The sequence below is a fragment of the Tachypleus tridentatus genome, chromosome 9 (assembly GCF_004210375.1).
Source record: "Tachypleus tridentatus isolate NWPU-2018 chromosome 9, ASM421037v1, whole genome shotgun sequence".
In the NCBI taxonomy this organism is placed as follows: Eukaryota; Metazoa; Arthropoda; class Merostomata; order Xiphosura; family Limulidae; genus Tachypleus; species Tachypleus tridentatus.
In genome coordinates, this window is record NC_134833.1 from 101,217,990 (window position 1) to 101,240,325 (window position 22,336).

Below are 22,336 nucleotides of genomic sequence, written 5' to 3' on the forward strand. Positions count from 1 at the left end.
GTTGTTTAGCGAGCTCATACTGTGAACCTGTGGATTGATGGCTCGCATCCCGTTTTCGTAATAATAAAATGCCCAGCATTTCGTAGCTATAGTTGCGCTATAAAAGTCGGTCAATTTCCAGTACTTCGTCAAACAGTATAATAAGAGTTGATTGACGATAACTGAAGTTGACTAGCTGACTTCCCTCTATCCTATAGATTTCAAATTGAGGATAATTATTCAAAGGTAACCTTTACTGTAACTTTGGGCAAAAATAATAGAACAGACAAGTAAAATTAAACAAGATAAAATAAGATTGCTTGCTGTACACTCCATAAACGTCAGAAGTTTTTGTCACTTAATGGACCTTCAGGCTTATTTTTGTCCATATTGCAAACAGTTATAAGTGATAGATAAAACTTATTTCCATTAACTTCCATTTTACTTTATCGTCATCTAACAGAATTCAAAAAAAGTTCTTTAACTATAATAATACATGGTAGTTTAGTTTAGATTATTATAATCATCATTCAGTATCCAAAACATATTGAAAGTTTAGAAAAACAACCTGTGTGACCAATACTGGATAAAGTATGACACTCACATGTTTATACCTTGTTTTGTAATTTACTTGTATTTCAGTCTAAGAAACATTTTGACACAGTATCCTTCCTATAGATAAAGAGTGTGTGTGTGTGTCTGTTCTTATAGCAACGCCACATCGGACAATTTGATGTGTCATCCTAGGGGAATCGAGCCCCTAATTTTAGCATTGTAAATTCGAAGACCTATAGACATATATAACACATCATTTGCGAATAATATGTTGTTTTTAGTTACTATACTTTAGAGATTATGAGAGAAACACGAAAATAGAACTTATAGTTTAACTGAAAATATTGCAGTTCGAACCTCGATAATTAGTTATTAGTGCTGATTACATGAACATGAAAAGTAACTTGTTAGCCTTTTCAATCACATGATGCAGAAAGATTCAACACGTATTGCATCTAGCAAGACAAACGTGTTGTACAGGATATATTAAGTGCACAATTTTCCTATTTCATCGTTTTCCTTGGTTTATCCTTTACGTGAGTTGTTTTTACCTAATTTTTGAGGCTACCATCTTGTGTGCTGTGTCCATACACATAATTAGCACTACAAAACTAAAAATATAGAAAGAACGCAAGACTATCACGCAAAGGAAACAAAAAGACTTGCAACGTAATCCACACAGAGATAAAAACGTGCAATGAATTTCAACGTGTATAAAACATTAATGGCAGCTATATTCAAAAGCTAGGTGTTATAAACTTGTATATTTTAATATTTTTCTTATTTAGAGAAAAACAGTGAAATATTTTCATCTAACAATATGACAAGTTGTATAAAATTACAACATTATTGTCACAGTGAAATATAACAATATGACAAGTTGTGTAAAAATGTATTCTCAAGACGGCTGTATTGGTATTAACACTATTTTAAAGTGCTAATTCCCATACCAGCCATCTTGAGAATACATGTAGTGTTCATTTGCTCTTAACTACATACAATCAAACAAACAATTTCGATGTGTTTCCTGCGTCCTATCTATTATTATTTTTCTAGCATCAGGTAAAGAGCTTATAAGCAGATTATTTGAGGTAAGCTAGGAAAACTGACAATGAATGAAACTGCAACATTGTTGTCACGCACATGTCATATGTCATACAACAATGTTTATCCAGAAAAATAACAACCTTTCTTTTCCTGGGAGGACGTACAGCGCGTGTCTAGCACACGTGTAAAGTGTCGTGTACACAAAAAGGTACGCCAGTTACCTCGATTTTGTTTGAGGTGTTTGTGCTTAGCCTTGTTGTGGTATTCTTGCTAACAGTTTCCAGAAAACAGCGTACATTCTCTAAACTGGATAAAAGGTACAGTTGACCGTAGTAAGCATAGAATATATAAAGCGAAAAAAGTAGGAAACCTGTTCTACAAACAGGATTCAAAACACCTTTTTATTTGCGTGATCACTGCTGTTTGCGATATTTCAAAAGATATTTGTCAATGCTCATTTTACAGTCAAAAACACCAGAATTTGAGGAAGATTTAGAGGCTTAAAATGGTGCGTTATTCGGGAAACTACATTGGAACTTGTGTTGAAAAGATGAGGATTTTGAGATACGAACGTGTGGGTAACATTTTGAAAGGGACTTTCTGGTTTGTCAAGAAGATTGATGACCCAATTTTGCAACACTTCTAGTTAAACTTAAAAGGTTTCACTTTGAAAGCAATATAGAGGAAAGACAAAGAAAATAAATAAAGAAAAACGTTTCTAATTTCAGCTGATATGATTTTGTATTTTCTTAGTTGAAATCGTAGAACTTAGTGTTGGATTTTTAAAGTATTTGAAACGTTGTTTGTAACCCGTTTACAGTTCTCACATTTGTTACAATTCAAGCGAGTGTCATTGAGGGAATCCTCAATAGCCGCAAAAATAGAAATTATTTTAGATAGGTACTAGAATAAATTAGTTTGTGATATTTTATTCTTTATAAGCTATATTTTTGTGTAGCAGTAATACCAAGAGTGGAGCGCGTACATTCTGCCTTTGATTTTGTTAGTTATAAGGGAGCCTGGCATGACCAGGGGTTATGGCGCTCGACTTGTAATCTGGGGATCGAAGGCTGCAATTTCCGATTTACTAAGAATACTCGCCCTTTCAGGCACGAAAGCGTTAGTATGTTAAGATTGATCCTACTATTCGTTGGTAAAATACTAGATTTGCGCAAAATTCAAATGAGTTTGTTTTTGAATTTCGCGCAAAGCTACTCGAGAGCTATCTGCGCTAACCATCCCTAATTTAGCAGTGTAAGACTAGAGGGAAGGCAGCTAGTCATCACCACCCACCGCCAACTCTTGGGCTACTCTTTTACCAACGAATAGTGGGTTTGACCGTCACATTAGAACAACCCCACAGCTGAAAAGGCGAGCATGTTTGGTGCGACGGTTATGCGAACCCGTGACCCTGAGATTATAGGGTCGCACGTCTTAACCCACCTGGCCATGCCGGGCCAATTCAAATAAGACCAAACCAAATACTCATCAGGATGTGTACCATCATACCCTCATATTGAAATTGTTTAAGGCAGTACTAGAGTAAACTAGTCCATGATATCTTGGGCATGGTTAAATTCATCATACGAAAGGGTTTGAACTTCTAAGTCCACAACGGTAATAAGATCTCTATAATTATTATATATTGTCTGCAGATTTTACATAAGTTAATACCAAAATGTTAAGAATAAACATTTTGAGAATGTTTAAGAGAGAGGTAACTGACCGGAAGCTGACCACACATAAACAAACGCAAAATTAAAGAAGCCTTACTTATACAACAACTTAAACCCAAAATAAACCAACATAAAGGAACGCCATTATACCTATATTAATATAATAAAATAAATAAAATTATATATTCAAACATCTAACACCGCCCTCTACATTCCGACACTCAGTTACACAACCCCTTTCAAACATGTGGTCAGCTTCCGGTCAGTTACCTCTTTCTTTGTGAACCTGACGATGACCGAAGAAGGTCGAAACGTTGTTCGCTCTTCTATGTAAAATATATTCTCAACCCAAACGAGCCGTTTTTGCATATAAATTTCTCAACAAGTGGGTTTCTCGACATCACTGAAAGCATTGTTTATTTAAGTACGTGAACTTAGCCACCATGCTTAATCAGAGAAAGTAATCACTGTAACCAGATTCATATCCCATAGGTCTAAGGAAGATTTTGGAAATTTTCCTACTTATACACCTATTCCGCGTCTCAGTGGCGCAGCGGTATGTCTGCGTACTCCCACCCCTAGCATCGAGGTTTCGATACCCGTGGTGGGCAGAGTTCAGATAGTTCATTGTATAGGTGTGTGCTTTATTCCAAACACACAATACACACTTACTCTCACATCAGATAAGGTAAACGTATTCAAAGTAAAACAGTAAACTGATTTTGAATGAAAAGTCATATCAGAAAGGGAAGCGAAAAGAATCAACATTTCATAACACAATCGTTTTTGTAATGTAATTCAAAATACTAAATCAATGTTAACATATAAACATTTTCTTTAATATTTAGTAAAGTTTCACAGACTATCAAAATTGTTGTTAAAATGGATTAGAAGACTGAAAGATGATATATATATATGTGTGTATATTTTTTATTTAAATTTCAAAACTTAGTATTTTTTATAATAATAATAGCAATCTTAAGGCTTTCTGTAAAGGCTCTAAACAAACATAAGGCCTTTCAATGACATTCCATTGAAACATTACAAATAAACATAAGGGTTACTAGTTACATTTCAGTAAAACAGTATAGATAAACAAACAAAAACCAACACACAGGCACATTTCACTGAAATATTATAAACAAACGTAATAACTTCTAGTGACATTCCATTGAAGCAGCATAAAGAAAACAGATGTACTTTCTGTGGCATTTCACTGAAAGTTTATAGTGACACTGATTTACCTGAACAGAATAATTTTCAGGAGTTTAACCACAGAATCGTAGAAAATCCAATTGCGAAATATACGTTATAAACACAAGGGTTATGGAAATAAAGGATATCGTTATCAAGGTATCTAGCCTATACGGTCTCCGAAATCTATTTATTAATAAGCCAATTTTTTACCACAACTGGATAACATACCAGCTTTCTATGAAAAAGACCAAGAGTCGAAGTCTGGCTACTATCATAACAAAAATGGTTATTCTCTGGACTTATCGGATTATGGTAGTAGGTCAACAATCGAATAAATGGCAATATCCAGTCTTTAGTTAGTAACAATTAAGAAACTGTAATTCATTAATTGTGATTAGTCTTATTGTATAAATTACTAACTATATTAACAACTACTGAATACTGTAATCTTTCCTTACGAAAATAAGAAATTTTCACCTTCAAAAGTACCAAATAACTGGGTAATTGAGATATAGAACGCTCTGTCTCTTAAGAAATGGTAAAAAAATGTACAAAGACTTCGAACTGATCCGTAAGAAACTTAATATTTAGTATTTCACTTGAAAGATATAGGTAAACCATAAAATCGGTTTTCATTTCTATAATAGTTTGAAAAGATATGGTAAATAAAATAATTGTAAAAGTAAAATAGCAATATTTAAAAATGAGTTTGTTCATAGCTATTAAGATGAAAAATATCACTTTTTTCATTCATCAACATAGCTTAAACACTGTTGATGAAATGAGATAAAGAACAATCACTTTTATGTTCGTTTTTCTAAGTTTTTATTTTAATGACTGATTATAATAAACACAGATCCATAGATCTTTGACTTTCTCAGAGCTCATAGCTGTAATATAGCAACCCAAAAATAAATTTCTATTTGTTATAAAAACATTGAAAACTATTTATTAATTGTTTGGTTCGCACTAGAAAGGGGAAAAATTAAAAACATGGTTATAGCCCAAATAAATTACTTAATACAAAGTGAAAAGTTTTGTTTTTTCTTGTCATATTGGAATACTGCTAAAGAGAAATTGTTCTGATGTCAAGAAATGTGAGCAAGTTGGTGTACTATTCTTCTGTTTAGACAGGTTGATTTATTACTTAGGTTTTTCGTTACCTACTCTTTGATCGATTGTTTTTTGTTCGTAAACAGCTTGTTATACTGCATTTCTATTTATGTATATTGTACTAGAACTCTGCTATCTACATAAGTTCTCCCTGTGACATCTTTCTAAGCAGTTTTTTTTTCTCTCTGCAATAGTCTAGATTTTTTTTCTGAAATTTATGTCCATCAGTCGTTTGCTATCGCTCTCTAGAAGGGTTATGTTACTATCCATTCATTTAGGAGTATCCATCCTGTTAGGAGTGAGATATGATATTCAGGATGAGAGGAATGTTGTACATCCACTACAATGACCTGCAGATCTCTAACATGACTAAAGACAGTTACTGGATATCTCTATACATTTCCATCTCTGCCCTTTCTTTTATTGATTTCCTTTGGCTTCCTTTCCAACACCCCTAGAGAGGAACTGCACCTCCTCAACCCCTTCTGATGGCATCGCTACTGCAAACTTTTCTGTTATCCACCTATTCAGGTAAATTGTTCTATTGGCTAGGCCGGCTAGGTTGTGTGTAACTATCCTGCTACCCAAGAAAGTTGGCTTCTTTACTCTTGACTGGTTATGTTACTACACAGCTGTTCGCCAGATGTCATTACAATCTATTGGGCTGTTGTTTGTCTGGAAGTATCCCGCCCGCTACTCATGCAGATTTTGTTATGTCTTACCTACCTATCAGTTTCCTACTTTAGTTATCTGTATTCATTCTTAATCCTTTTGTAAAATGTCTGGCCATTTTGTTATTTGATTTAGTTATTTAAATTCTTCTTACTGCAGAACTATTATGTGTGAATTTTTTATTGTTATACCTCGCAAAGTCCTTTCCATTTTTTTTAAATAATATTTTTAATTTATGACGAATTTTATCTTGTGATAAATGAAATAATTACAGTAACAGAATGTGTAAACAAGAAATGGTAAGTTCTGAAAAGTTTGGCATATTGTGATTTACATTAAACGAAATATCCTTGGGCTGAAAAATCCATTAAGAAGTGTATATGATTTCCTTTTCAAAGTTCAGATGCAATTTGGTAGAACTTTAATAACACCTGAACTCGTGTTTTGTATATACCTGCATATCTCTGAATATCGAGACCATTAAAAAAAAAACGTTTCTGATGAGGGTCTTACATTAAATGCAACAATGTTCAATTTTCAAGGTTCGTTAGTGGTACCTCATGATCTGTCTCCACGCGGTGGGAGAATAGATGGCACACCCAATAAATCTCACGAAAGCACTCCTGGTGCTCGCCAGCTGTCGCTGCATGCAACTAGTTACGTAATGTTTCACGCTGGAACACACGTAGAGTCGCAGAAGGTGGTCTGACCAGCAAAGTATCGCGTGCTTTAGCAGCAGAGGACCGAAGAAATATCTCATAATGAAATCACCAAGAGATGGTTAGAAATGGCGAAATTTTTCGTTGTTAGGTCAAAGAGCACGATAGGTTTCTTAAAGTTTCTCTGAATAATGAAACAGATCCCCTCTTCTGGAGTTGGAACCACACATTCTTCAGATCGAATGTCAGATGGAGGGGAGTGAAACAGAAACTTTACCAGATTCGAACTATAATTAGTTTCTTGCCGTTTCAGTCGAGCGAAAACTCATGAAATAAGCTTAAAGTTTGTTACCTTCCTTTGTGCCTGTATTTTAACTATCGACTATTAGTTAAACGTGTTAGAAACTGGAGTATCAGTTAACTATAATGCCATTTTATCAGTCTTTATTGTTGTGTGTATTAAATTATCTCATGAATAACATTCCTAAGATTCATGGTATTGATAACACGTTTTTTTTTATATTCCAATTTCATATATTTACCCAATATATGGAAATAAAAGTCTGGTAAATAGAGGGGTGTTATAGAAGAAAACTACATTTTTGTGTGTTATTTTTTAGTTTTCTGACTTTCAAATACTTTTATGTGTTAAAATGTTACACATTGATAACACACAGACGGAAAGTTTAGAAGTGAGATTTGCACAATTATTATTTTCCTTATCGACACACATGCTAGCAGGTCTTTGAAGTTCACTAGCTAAAAATAATCACGTAACGTGCATTTTATATTGCGTGTAATTTTCATGGAAAAAAATTGAAGATATTGGTGTGCGATAACTTCTTGGTTCTCTTTGTTTATCAACTGTAGTCCGGGTTTTTAATTTTTTGTTAGTGTGACAGCTAGCAATATTTTTACCTTTTCATTTTTTTTTAAATTTCGAAAGCAGGTGAGTTTTATTTTTTCAGAATAAAGAAATTGGTGAATTATTTAACTTTCCCAATTAATTGTTTTTCAACTTTTTATGTAACTGTAACCCTAAGGTTTTAAAGTCTTATTATCTCAATAGATAGTTCATTATTATCTCACTAGAGGCACAGTAAACACAATAAATAAATAGATTGTAATTTTTAAGCGATTACACTTTGTAATCCGAGTGGTTTGACTGACTCAAAGTCGTCAAATGAATGAAATAAAAACCTTTTCAAGAGCACCATAAAAAAAGCTCCAAAGCACGCACCTTACTAAACTGTCCTCAGCGGGTCAAAGCTAGATTCAATGAGTTACAACATCAAAATCTGGGGCTCAATTCTCCGCCTTTGCAAGAACGCTGGTAACCCCTTATGTTACTTTGCACTAAAATGAACAAACATATCAAAATTGTCAGTATTTTCTGGGATTCTACTTATGACTGTAACATTAACAAACAAGATTTAAAATGCAAAACTTTTACATTTCTCTTATATGTACAATATTTTACGACATTTTTCAAGTTTATTTAGATTATTTCATCTCCTTGTTACATTCCGAAATTCATTAAAGAATCTGCTGAACAGTTTGTAAAAAATATCTTCATGTTCTCAAATAAAATTACCATTTACAGACAACGTTCAAAATAACTGAATTACACAACGTTTGATCTGAAAATGTGCAGGTGATTTAGTAATCAAAGTCATAAGTTAAGGAGGGTAAAACATGTGTGGCTGCGTATCATAACTTCCAAGGTTCACTCCTCGATATTTCTGACCAAACACTTTAAGGTGTAGGTTAATTATAAGTGACATTCATTCCTGTTATTCACTTCCAAATCGAACAAAGCACGTGCATTAACGAATGTTGTTGATTAGCTGACTTCCTTCTCGAAAGTTGCTGTACCTAAAACCTTTAACCTGGTTGTTTAGCCAATGCGAGCTTGAGGTAACGTTCAGGTTAAAATTAATATTATAATTTAGAATAGCTGTAGTCCATCAGCCTAGGTTTGTTTAGCTAATTTTACAAATGCTTTAGAAAACATACCTAAAATTTCAAAAAGGGGTGTTGGCAAGCAATATACCTACAATTTTAACAAATGTTTGAAAACAATATAGCAAAACAGTATACTTACACAAATCAGACTTTTATCTCAAAACACGTGGTAAGTTACACTGTTTTTTAGTACAGTCTCTGCTGAATAAATGCAAATGGAAGTTCAGTACAGCATTGAAACTAATTACAACAGATAACTTTCAGTTTACAAAATGCTAATGAATAAAATAAAAGTTATTTCTTTAAACTTCAAATGTGAATGTTTATTCAATCCACGACGATCAGGTGTAAAGCGAATGAGATGCGCAAAAGTCGTATTTTGAAATATAAAATACAATATTTAACTTGTTGTTTCAGAGTAGCTTTTGATAAAGTGGACAGATTTTAGAACCATAATGGGACTGTAACTGCGTTTTGATTAAAAAATGGACTTCGTTTCGGTTCCTATACCGAGATATTCTCTTTCAACAGACAGTTGCAATTCAACAAAGTTCTTAAAGCTATAGTATTTGATTTGCTTATGGTATGTAAGACCATTTTCGATAAGTTCGAACACTGCCTAAACTTTTCTTCCCGGATTTCCTTAACTGGTGCTAATAGTCGACAGTTGCTTAATACACCCATACATTTAGTTTTCAGTTAACATCAACAACTGCACAGATAAACTAGTAACTGATAAACTTCATATAAAACAAACGTGGTGGAATGATCATGCTTACTTCCTTCAAGAATAAAGAAGAAACAAACATAGACACAGCTGTATAGTACATCACACTACGAAAATCAAATATTTACCTAATTTTAAACGTATTTTATAAATATTTTTATTAACTATACTAAACTGGATTATTCAAAAGCTATACATTCGTAGAAAACATCCGCCCCGAAAAAAAAGGGAGTTTGTGAAATGAAGTTCTATTGTACATTGTGATGTGAAGACCATAAGGCCTCTGTATCATTCACAAGAACTTCTGTTTACTGAAATTATACTTTTTTTGGTGAAGTATCATTGTTAGGTTTAAAATTTATGTTTCACCACGATCACGTGGCATTTACAACTACCTGTTTTTGTCATAATGAACCACATAGCAAATACGATTGGTTGGTTTTTGAATTTCGCGCAAAGCTACACGAGGGCTATCTATGCTAGCCATCCCTAATTTAGAAGTGTAATACTAACTCTTGGGGTAACTACTCTTATTACTAACGAATAGTGGGATTGACCGTCAAATTGTAACGCCCCCACGGTTGAAAGGGCGAGCATGTTTGATGCGACGGGGATTCAAACCCGCGACCCTCAGATTACGAGTCGAACACCTTAACACACTTGGCCCATGCTGGGCCCTTGACTCTATAGTCTTCATATTAAGTTTTCTTTTGTTTATTTTGGAGGGGAGGGAATCTGTGGTTTAATTTAGTCCCTAAGATAAGTTTGTATGGAAATAATTTTCGTTTTCATAACTGGATCGCGCGGATATCAATAGCAACTATAATATGCTGCCAAGTAGAAAACCATTTCAAACACAACACACATCTAACAATCATCAGCTGTTAACTGTTAACTTCCCATTGGTTATTTTGAAGAAAAAACTTTATTTTTTTAATTAATTAATTTTTATTCTTGCTTGCTATGTAAACCTTCCTTTAGTAACAGCATAAACAATAAGAAAAGTTTTCCTTGTTTGAACTTCACTTAGGTGAGATTTTTTGTTACTCCTAACGGATATAAGGGTACATTGATTGTACAGTAAAATATGTTTTCATTATTAGGCTCTCTTATTCCAATACACATTGGTTTTTACCCTCTCCTGATGCTTTTCTTCTAACTTTTCTCCATTCTGCTAATTTCGGAGCGCAATACAGGATAGGATTTCCCAGCTTCCATCTACCCATAAATAAAAATTCTCCGTAGCTTGGCTTTGAGCCACATCCTAAAGGCCTACAGAGACGAACTTGTTGGGTAACAGTTCTGTCTTCGTTGTGTATAACTTTAGAGAGTACCGACTGCTGACTATCTCTGTACATCCGGGTTGCTTGAACTGTCAGCTCTGACCACTGGAGATCATTTCGGTGAACAATGGTGTTTATTATCCCTTCAAACACTGTAAAAAGTGGAGCATAATTTTACATAACTTCATGAAGATTAACTCACAAATATGTAAACACGATTTTACACCAATTAACAGATGTTACTTTTGTATACATGGCTATAAAGATATTGTATGTATTAATACAAAAATATGTTTCACGTAAATATATATAAACAGTTTTGAACATTGAAGTATATGAATGAAGTATACGGATATTTAAACATTCATCAAGTATACAAAACAAGTTACACAGAAGTTACAAATGCTCACTATATTCTCAAACAAATCTCCTTGATAATCTTCAGCTAGAGCTTAACATTTTGTATTTCGAATTAATCTAATCAAATAATCAATAGCTATAGTAACTCATCATGAACCCTTATCAGCTAGATACTAATTACGTTTATTATCATTATAATGAAGAAGTATGGTACCATATCAAATAATCCTTTGTCCATACGTTAGGTAGAAAACTAGCAAACAAGATGAATTTAAAAACCTGCAGATAAGGATCTTAAAAAATAAGGATTGGTTGTTCATTTGTTTGGTGTTTTATGGCGACAACAAAATAAGGAGACAAAGCTGAAGATTCTGTATACATTATTTACTCAAACTACAAATCTCTATTTTGACTCCACCAAATGTAATTCTAGGTAACAGCATGGAACCAAGATAAGGAGTTACAGTTTGTGTAATTGATTGATTGTTTGGAAATAAGCATAGAGCTATACAATGAGTTATCTGTGTTCTGTTCACCATGGGTATCGAAACCCGATTTCTAGCGCTGTAGGTCTGCTGTGCCACTAGCAAGTTGTTTGAGTAAATAATGTATACAGTATTTCCAGCCTTGTGTCTTTACTTTTTACGATTCCTGTTTGCAGGTTTTTTTAAATTTTCAGTTCTTTTTATTTACCATGTAATAATTAACTTTTAAAGTGTTAAAGTAAATGAACAATACAGTGTTAAAATTACCTACTTTAATTTTGACGTGTTTTAGCATAAAGTAAAAAAAATGATGAAAAATTACACTTCAACAGGGTAATAGTTTGTTTGTTTTGAATTTCGCGCAAAGCTGTTTGTTTGTTTGTTTTTGGAATTTCGCACAAAGCTACTCGAGGGCTATCTGTGCTAGCCGTCCCTAATTTAGCAGTGTAAGACTACAGGGAAGGCAGCTAGTCATCACCACCCACCGCCACCTCTTGGGCTACTCTTTTACCAACGAATAGTGGGATTGACCGTCACATTATACACCCCCACGGCTAGGAGGGCGAGCATGTTTAGCGCGACGCGGGCGCGAACCCGCGACCCTCGGATTACGAGCCGCACGTCTTACGCGCTTGGCCATGCCAGGCCTCGCGCAAAGCTACACGAGGGATTTCTGCGCTAGCCGTCCCTAATTTAGCAGCGTAAAACTAGGGGTAAGGAAGCTCGTCATCATCACCCATCGCCAACTCTTGGGCTACTCTTTAACCAACGAATAGTGGGATTGACCGTCACATTATAACGTCCCCACGGCTTTGGGTAAGCATGTATCGTATGACGGGGATTCGAACCCGCGACCCTCGGATTACGAGTCTAGTGCCTGGCCACATACAGATATCATGAAATTAATTACCTTAATAATCAACCACTAATTATATCAAGATTTAATAACAACTTTGCGTAAAACAAATGTTTAGAGCGAACTAAAAACCAACTTTGCCGATGCTTGATTGGGAAAATATTTGACACGAGGAGAATCAATACGATTCGTTTGTTTTTGAATTTCGCATAAAGCTATACGAGAGCTTTTTGCACTAGTCGTCCCTAATTTAGGGAAGGCAGCTAGTCATCACCACGCACCGTCAACTCGAGCTTTTTGCACTAGTCGTCCCTAATTTAGGGAAGGCAGCTAGTCATCACCACGACCGTCAACTCTTGGGCGACTCTTTTTCATCAAATAGTGGGATTGATCGTAACTTTATAACGTCTCCACGGCTAAAAGGGCGAGCATGTTTTTTGTGACGAAGATTCGAACCCTCGACCCTTAACCACCTGGCCATGCCGGACCCAGTACGACTGGAACTGTGCACATGCGTCTCAAAGCTGAGTCAGACAGTTAAATATCACTTTCTAAATGCCCCCACACGCATGTTTCTTACTAACATTTTTATCTTAAAAATGAGGATGACGCTACCCTTTAATTCGATCTCTCAAAAGTTTATAACTCTAAAACATTAACTGTTCGTTTCGTACCAATTTTTTTCTTAATGTAAAAAAAGATAATTCCGAAATTGAATAAACATTTTTAAAAACAAATAAGAACAAAAAAGTGAGGGAGATAACCGAGTGATTAAAGTGAGAGAGAAAAAGCAGAAAATATTTAAAATAATAAACTTTAAAAATAACAATGTAAACATCATCCAAACAAGAGAAAATAGAATGTGCTTGTGATAATAAACAAATGGCTGACAATCCCCTGCGAGGTTTAGAAGCGGTAGTATATTCAGGTGTTGGTTAGGAGATAGCATTCTGAATCGCCATTTTTGAAGCCAATAAATTATAACTTTTTGCTAAATTTTTAACACAACAAATGTATTTAATGGCTTGAAACCTATTCCCTAATTTAAGTAAGGACAACTTGCACTTATTGACTAATTGTCCCAAATTTATCAGTGATAAACTGGAGTGAAGGTAGTTTGGTCAACACTACTTAGGATACTCTTTTGCAAATACAAATGGGGTTGCTGTCATATTATAATGTTCTCAAGGCTGAAAGGGAGAGCTTGTTTGGTGACGGGGATTCGAACCCGCGACCTTAACCACCAGGCCATGCGAAGTCGACAAATTGTGTGGAAAACAACTTGCAAATTATATATGGATTTTGTGGTCTAATGAAAAGAATGACTGGAATTATTTTCAGCTCAGATTGTTTGTTTTTGATTTTGTGTTTTACATGTGAAATATCTTTCAAACATTCGAAACGTTTGCGAAGTACTCATGTGCGTGATAGTTACTAGTACACAAGGTTACTCGTGTTTTAATAAAGTGTATTATGTTCATTTAATTCTTGTTACTAAAACGTTTCTAGTGATCCATCTATAAGCTTAAGGATTTATAATACTTGAAATTTGATCTCAGCGCTGGTCACAGAACGAATAGCTCTTTGGGCAGCCGTCAATAGGAGCTTAGTGAGACGTGGAAAAATATGTACAATTTCTTCAAAGTAGGAGGGGAAACTTTTAAGGAATCGTATGCATCATTTTTTCTTTCTTTTTTCTGTTGCTATCGTGAAAATCTATCAGCAGTTGTTTATTTTTTTTACTTCCGTATCTCAACAAACTTAAAGTTCTTTTTCTTCAATTTATCAGTTGTCAAATAATAGTTGGATGCTGAAATAAAAACGAATAACATAAGGCTAAACTTCAAATGACCTCAAAACAAGTTTCGACAAAAAATAGGGCCTTATCTTGACGTATCAAAAGCGTTAATGAAGTTTTTGAAAGATAACATCTACAGAGCATGCGTGTACAAAGTACATCGCATGAATTACTCCCATTCGATAGACCTTAGCTTTTATAGATAATAAACGTACAAGTAACGAAGGCGTACACGTGTATGTCAAACTTTGTCGTGTCAACGCGCTTAATAATAACAATGTATCTCAAGTTTTATCTTAAGTAAGTCCCATCTAGTGGGATTACAGGACGAGCATACGCTTGCTGTTATCAGAAACCTGAACTAGACATCTCTACTTTTCAAATTTGGAACTTTAAAAATAGACTCACAACCGGGTTAGGCCACTAAGAAACGTTTCATTTTTTTCTCCTTAATTAACGTTCCTGCGTGAAGATAACTTTTTTATTTGGTATAAAATATTTTGTAAAAATATTTTTTCAAATATTTAATCAATAATAAAGTAGGAACTCAAGAGTATCATAAATTCTTAATTTGTATCGATATAAAGAAACCAACAACAAAGAACGTGAACACAATAAAAATAAAAACAACATAATTATAATTTGGAATTTTGTTTTTTTTTACAAGACAAGAAAAAGTTCGAGAGAGAAACAGTTGTGGAAAAGCGACATCAAGTATTTCACAGAAGATACATGTTCTACTTCCTATCAGCATGGCCCGCCGTGGCCAGATGGTTAAGGCACTCGACTCTTAAGCCGAGGGTTGCGGGTTTGAATCCCTCTCATACCAAACATGAGGAATAGAATATTTTTTTATTTAAACCGTATGTTTTGATCGCTGCATGGCGTGTTCATTCTCAAGTAAAACTTGTAACTTGTAAAAATAATTATGGCCAGTGAGTAAACTCAAAAGCAATTATTCATTTAAACACTATTCGCTTGACATTTATTTTTATTTTTGTGGGCTGACTTCATATTCGAATAGAGTCCCGAACGCAACCGATTAGAAGTGAATACATATGATATAGGCGATGACCCTTGCAAACATCGAAACAAGTGGTTACCAGTTTCAGTCTGTGATTTACACGTGTGATAATCAAACTGATATTCAATTTATGAGCTGATTTACATATATATGCTGATAAACTGAATAATGGTCAATACAGGCGCTAACCCGTTAAGACTGAGAAACTAGATAATAAATGATTCAGGCAGTACCAGCTGAAACTGGAAAACTAGATGACAGTTCAGACATTGACCCATGCAGTCTTACAAACTAGATGCTACATATTTCAAGCACTACTTATTAGAGCTTATAAAGCACTAACCCGTGCAGTCTTGTATACTAAATTATATTATTTCAGACATTGTCCATTTAAACTAGTAAACTAAGCTGCAACTCAAACCTTGACCCACACAGTCTTATAAATTAGATCATACTTACCAAAGAAACTGGTAAATTATATGACAACTCAGTTTTATAAAGTAAATTTCATGTAATCCAGGAAGTAGCTATTGAAATTGGTAAACTAGATGGCATATAATTTACACACTACAGTCATATTAACTAAATGATATGTAGTTCAAGAACTGTATTCATAGAAACTGTTAAACCAGATGCCAACTTCATATTGACTCATGCAATCTTGAAAACTAGGTGATACGTAGTTCAAGAACTATATGATCAAAAATTGGTAAACTAAATGACATTTAATTTATACGTTGGCATGTCATGAACACCCATTTTCAAACTGTGTGAAATTATAAACGTTGTTTGATTTTTAAACCCCCAAACATGTTCTTTTTATTGTACCAATGCCAACAATAAAAGAATGTAATGGCATACGATTTAATACACGAAGTAGAGTATGTAAGCCTGATCTCTAATTTTTTTAAACAAGCTTTATCATAGGTAGAGATTGCCGTTAGAAATATATGTAGAAAGAATCTTATAATTAGGCGGTTATGTGTGTGAAAATACAGATAAAAAAAATGTTTGTATTTACCAAAACTACTGCCACAGTAAAATCCAACTAGTTCTTCATCTGTACACGGACGACACTATAAAATACACACACACGTATATATAAATAAATAATTTATATACATATAAAAATTATAGAAACAGCAACTTCACATAGTTAATTTAGTCCACATTGTAACATTCATTGTTTTAATGCGATATAAATAGCTCCTAGACCATTACTGTGTATATTGTATCTCAATCAACCTGATAAACCTCGGTGTTGTGCGAAAGGCCTCTTAGGCACTGGATATGACACGTTTAATGTGATTAACATATTATAATATATTTTTATTACTTCCACTATAATTTCTTAAAATCATTGTTTTTAATAGTGCGAAATATTCTTATGAATAGTATACTTTTACGGCATTAACTCCTTTTCGTGGTAGTGTGATAAAGACTATTCCTACTGTCTCAACTTTGATGATTTTGTGTCCTTTATTCGATTAGTGAAGAAAAACATTTGTTACTGGTCTTTCAGTCTGGGCTGGTTCAAAAGTTATTTGACGTCATGTGCCTTTATTTTGTGCAGAATACATTTGAGTTACAGAACATTGAGGTCCTTTGACAGTTTCCTGTGAGGCCTGGCATGGCCAAGCGCGTAAGGCGTGCAACTCGTAATCCGAGGGTCGCGGGTTCGGTTCCGCGTCGCGCTAAACATGCTCGCCCTCCCAGCCATGGGGGTGTATAATGTGACGGTCAATCCCACTATTCGTTGGTAAAAGAGTAGCCCAAGAGTTGGCGGTGGGTGGTGATGACTAGCTGCCTTCCCTCTAGTCTTACACTGCTAAATTAGGGACCGCTAGCACAGATAGCCCTCGAGTAGCTTTGTGCGAAATTCCAAAACAAAACAGTTTCCTGTGTTTCATGCTCATTTACGGCTCATATGCGCATGAATTCTTAAGCATACTGGAACCTATCATCTGTGAACTGACTCTAATTTCGACTTAGATATGGATATCTGTATTTGGATTTATTAATAGCATAGTTAAAAACCCATCATTACCACTTTTTAATGTAATCCTATTAATATCTGATTACATCTTACCTCTATGCATTAACCTGAAACTCACAAAGATTCAAGAGAATTAGTTTACTGCTATTAATTCACCGACAGAACGACTCAAATAGTCTTTTCTTAGTCTGTGGTTTGTGTAAATCTGCCTACCACTCCATGCGCAAATATCGCGAATTTTTGCGGCGAGCCATTCAAAATGTTGTGCGCAATTTGCTTACATCATATGATGTCAACCGTAGTTGAAGGGTTAAGGCTGCGAACTCAAAGTGACGAAACCATACAATTAAGAAAAAATATATCATTAGTGGTTTTAGATATCCTTGTTGAGAAAGTATTATGTTTGCTGCTTGTAACAAAACAACAGGTGTCTTGTTTCAGTGTTTTAGACAGTTACGCATAATCCATTCTCTTTTGTAAAATATATCTCACTAAATTAAAGAAAACTGCTTATTTGTTTCTTGTAGCACAAAGCTACACACTAGAACAATTGCGTATCGGTTACCACAACGAATCGAACCTGAGGTTTTCAGCGTTTTTAAGTCCGTAAACTTACCCGCTGGCCCACTGAGAGACAGATAAATGGTTTTGTTTAATTTTAGTGTATGTTCGGGGTGACCAAGACACACCTTATTTCAATTTTAAAATTTTCTTGAAGGAATAAATAAGTTTAGAACATACAGAACCTTGTAAGTCGCATTTCCGTTGCATTGTCCATAGAAATCTTTAACTAATTGCATATTCATGTAGAATACAACATAGAATAAGTTGTGTTTAGGTCTAATACGATAAGGTATTCGTCGTTCTACTCCCATAAAGCAATAATAAAATTAAACCAGCTGGAACGCACGTGGAATTTAGATAAACCAGATATGTCGGTTTCAACATTTAGATGTTCTTTAATTGTTTTGTCAACGTTACAGTTTTGTTTTTTTTGTAGAAAGATATGAAATTATTGTAAGCAAAATAGTGACATTTAAACTACATTAAAGTCTTGATACGTTTTGACTGGTGAACTTTCCATATTTTATCGGCATTTTAGAAAGCTCTCAACTTGATACAAACAATTTTCTCACGGCACCAACACTTAACTTTTTCACCGTTGCAAGAGGTTGCGCGAGACCCACGTTTAAATATTTTTAATTCTTAAGCCTCCCTTCTTCTCATCTGTTGTTTTTATTGTTCATACTTTATTGTTTGGTATTTCGTGGTTTTATTTTCCTTGCAGGCAAAAGGCTTTGGTTTGGTTTATTTGGAATTTCGTGCAAAGCTACTCGAGGGCTATCTGTGCTAGCCGTCCCTAATTTTGCAATGTAAGGCCAGAGGGAAGGCAGCTAGTCATTACCACCCACCGCCAACTCTTGGTCTACCCTTTTACCAACGAATAGTGGGATTGACCGTCACTTTATAACGCTCCTACGGCTGAAAGGGTGAGCATGTTTGGTGCGACCGGGTTTTGAACCCGCCACCCTCAGATTACGAGTAGAACTCCTTAACCCACCTGTCCATGCCGGGCCGTTCTGATGTTCGTAATGTTAGGTAATTTTAACAGAAAATATGTTTAAAATATAAAATAAAGTGTAGAAGCACATGACAATCCCACGTAATATTTCTACTTGGTTCAAGTTTGTTTTCTTAATGTAGTATTAAGTAGCAACACTATTATGAAAATTACCCAACAATTACTGAAACTAAAATACTTGTTAACCTGAACAACAAGGTTAGAGAATAATACTAAACTTTTTAGAAAGAAAATACAACACAAATACCCAAATGAGTAGATCTGTCTCCAATTGCGAAACAAGTTAAAAACAGTAAGCAAGCAAACAAAACATTTCGTCATACATTTAATGGACGAGTAACTGTTCAACGCTGCTCTAAATGTTCTGTATTTCTCCTTATAATTCAGTCAGATTTTTTTATTTGTCTGCCTTTTGACCATCCTAAAGTTCAAACAAGCCCATATAGTTTCAAGAATATTCATATCAGGGCTTCATGAAGGCCATGAAATTGTTCTAGTGTTCCACTTGCCTCTTGGTGGAACGTGAGTCTCGATCCGATGAATCTTGAGGGAATGGCATAGTGCATTAAAATTAACATGTACTCGTTAGCAGTTAGGGTGCCATCAATGTTGTGTAGGTAACCGATTCCATTGACTGAGATGTGACACATAATACGTACTATTGATCCTCACCACATTTCACATGAAGATATTATGATACCGTTCACCTCTTCGCTGTCGAACAAACTATCGTTCATTGTTGCCGAACAGTTATTAGAAACTGGATTAATCTAAAAAGAGCACATATGTCCAATTTTGTTCTTTCTCCTTGTTGTGGTATGATTTCCACTTCAACATTTTGGTTTGGTAATATCTGGCAAACACAGTACTTGAACAGCTAGCTACACATTCACTAAGACCACTTTGTGTTAAAGTGTCTCTAACTGTTTTCAAAGTAACATTTACGCCTGCATTCAGAGCAAGGCTGTTGGTAAGATTCGTACTCGATCGTCTTCTTACCTTTAAAGAATATCCTTGAGATACTAGAAATCTGTTAAGAGCGTCGGTTTCAGATGACCGCTTTAGAATCTTGTGTTCAGCTTCTACTGAAACAAGGAGTCTCTCAATGTTTCACGTGAAGTATCCTTGACCAGCAAAAACGTTAACACTTTTATCATGATATATTTCACTCACTGAGGCTATGACTGACACACATTACCAATATTAGGCATAGTGTGACTGTTTCTGCTTTTTACTAGACTTTATACTATTGTATTGCACAACTCTCTTTTTTCCTCTTCTTTTCGCAATTATTTATAATACCACATTCACAATTATTTTGTTAATGTGTAAGTAAAGATCCCAGAGAGTGCATACATCTTGATCATTATTGCACCTCGTCGATAAGTTGTAGCGTAACTCTCTCTCATTATAAAGTCAGACGATATGTTAACCCTACTTCATTATGTTGAATGTATAGCGATTTTCTTTATTATTATACTGAGCCTAATAAAGTTAACGGCTCTGATTTCTGCAGTTTGTTCTTTGAAGCTTACACATCTCAAAAGGATGGGTTTTCTTACGCGGAAAACATGACTTTTCATGATGTATTAACTGAGCCGAATTTTCAAAAACAAAGTAAAAACATGCAATAACGACCAAGGGCATTTTTATTGTGTTTCTCAGAATGTACTATAAACCTGATATAGATATAAAAAACAGTACCTAGTTACGTTTATGCAAAACCCGTTTCCTTGATTATTAGGCCAATAAAAATTGGAAACTAGTGCTAAGAATGTAAAGTTGGAAAGTAAGCATAAATATAATGTGTTATTTATTGTATGAATTACTATTGGATTCAGTCAACCGTTGCAAGAATGCAGGTTTTATACTGTAATAAAAAGAATTATTTAGGGCGAATGTGGTGCTTAGGTGGGTTCGTTACACTTTGGACTGTTTTAAAAGTAGGGTTAAAATTATAGTTGAATCATACAACATAAAGTTGTTTTTCTTATTGTTCTATCAAAAACATTAATGAGTTTTTAAAAAACGGAGATTAAAAACTATAATAAAGTATGCTTGCATGAATGTTGAAAATTTTAATTTTTTATCCATCCACAGACATCACTGGTAATAAATAGAGCGGGAAATTTTACCTATCTACCCACACATTGATGGTATTATGAAGAGTTGAAAGCCTTACCTTTCTGTCCAGTCATAGATGTCATTAGTCTTTCGGAAAGCAAAAAATCTTACCTTTCTATCCAGTCACAGACATCGCTGGTCTTCTTGAGAGTGGAAAATCTTACTTTTCTATTCAATCATAGATATCACTTGTATTCTGCAGAGCGGAAAATCTTACCTTTCTATCCAGTCACAGACATCACTGGTCTTCTTGAGAGTGGAAAATCTTACTTTTTTATTCAATCATAGATATCACTTGTATTTTGCAGAGCGGAAAATCTTACCTTTCTATCCAGTCACAGACATCGCTGGTCTTCTTGAGAGTGGAAAATCTTACTTTTCAAGTCAGTCACAGATATCACTTGTATTCTGCAGAACGGAAAACTTTACCTTTCTATCCAGTCACAAATATCGCTGATATTCTGTAAAGTAACACTAGCAAGAATCACAATAATTGCCCATCGGGTTATTTCCAGACACCAGTAATAACTGCAGGTCACTGATGTTTCCATTGATATCACTCTGCTAAATAAATTCAGATGAATATCATTGTCACTCCCATTTCTTAACAAACTCTGTTATCAGATTATACATTTATATACTATTATTTATACATTTCAAAGGATAGCTTTTGCTGATCATGTTCTGGTTTAGGCTATTCTGTTTGCCAAGGTTATACGTACTATCAAAATAATGTATTCTTCTGTTTTCATAACAAATCGTATTAACAAACAAGGCTTACGACTTGTTTTGTTTTGTTTTTCAGTTCAAATTTTATTTAAGCTCTTTCGACCCAAAAAATATTCAGAAATAAAAACCATTAGTTTCATACTTACATTATTTTTCATACCGTATCTTTAGTGACCGCTAATGTTTCGATCAGTACTCAGCAGATACCAATTAAACATGACAATTCCTTTTGCCTGTTAGTCAATTCTACATGAGCACTAGCTCCCCATTGATCGTTCGTGTGACAGTGTGATTTCTACGAATCAGGTTCATCCTGCCTAAGTTCTGCTACTCTATCTGTCATCACAAAGTTGGCAAGTGTATCAGATATCGTCAATAGGTTCAGGGCGTTGCTGAACTACTGATTAACAAGTGGATTTCGTCATCGTGGATGTTAGCTGTATAGGCCCGGCATGGGCAAGCGTGTTAAGGCGTGCGACTCGTAATCTGAGGGTCGCGAGTTCGCATCC

At 34.7% G+C, this 22,336-nt stretch overlaps 1 protein-coding gene across 5 annotated transcripts; it reads right to left on the reverse strand.

Annotated features, from left to right (window-relative positions):
* Window positions 1–9,930: 9,930 nt before the first annotated feature.
* On the reverse strand, window positions 9,931–22,110 carry LOC143225896 (meteorin-like protein). 5 transcript variants are annotated; one of them, XR_013014188.1, is made up of 4 exons: window positions 21,974–22,110; window positions 21,528–21,662; window positions 16,418–16,472; window positions 9,931–11,025 (listed from the first exon to the last, which is right to left on the reverse strand). XR_013014188.1 is itself a non-coding variant. In XM_076456070.1 (3 exons), the coding sequence occupies exons 1-3, from the start codon at window positions 21,983–21,985 to the stop codon at window positions 10,700–10,702; spliced, it is 393 nt and encodes a 130-aa protein (XP_076312185.1). In that variant the 5' UTR covers window positions 21,986–22,106; the 3' UTR covers window positions 9,931–10,699. The 5 variants fall into 5 exon arrangements, 1 of the variants encoding a protein (XP_076312185.1); XR_013014189.1 differs by having other exon boundaries at window positions 21,528–21,659; window positions 21,974–22,100; XR_013014191.1 differs by lacking the exons at window positions 21,528–21,662; window positions 21,974–22,110 and adding an exon at window positions 21,422–21,521.
* Between the last annotated feature and the right edge of the window lie 226 nt (window positions 22,111–22,336).

What these genes read in the sequence shown, in the direction of transcription:
- LOC143225896 (XM_076456070.1), bottom strand. An exon ending in TTACTGTGGCAGTAGTTTTG is followed by an intron (nt 11,026 to 16,417) that starts GTAAATACAAAC and finishes CACTTTTTACAG; the next exon opens with TGTTTGAAGGGATAATAAAC.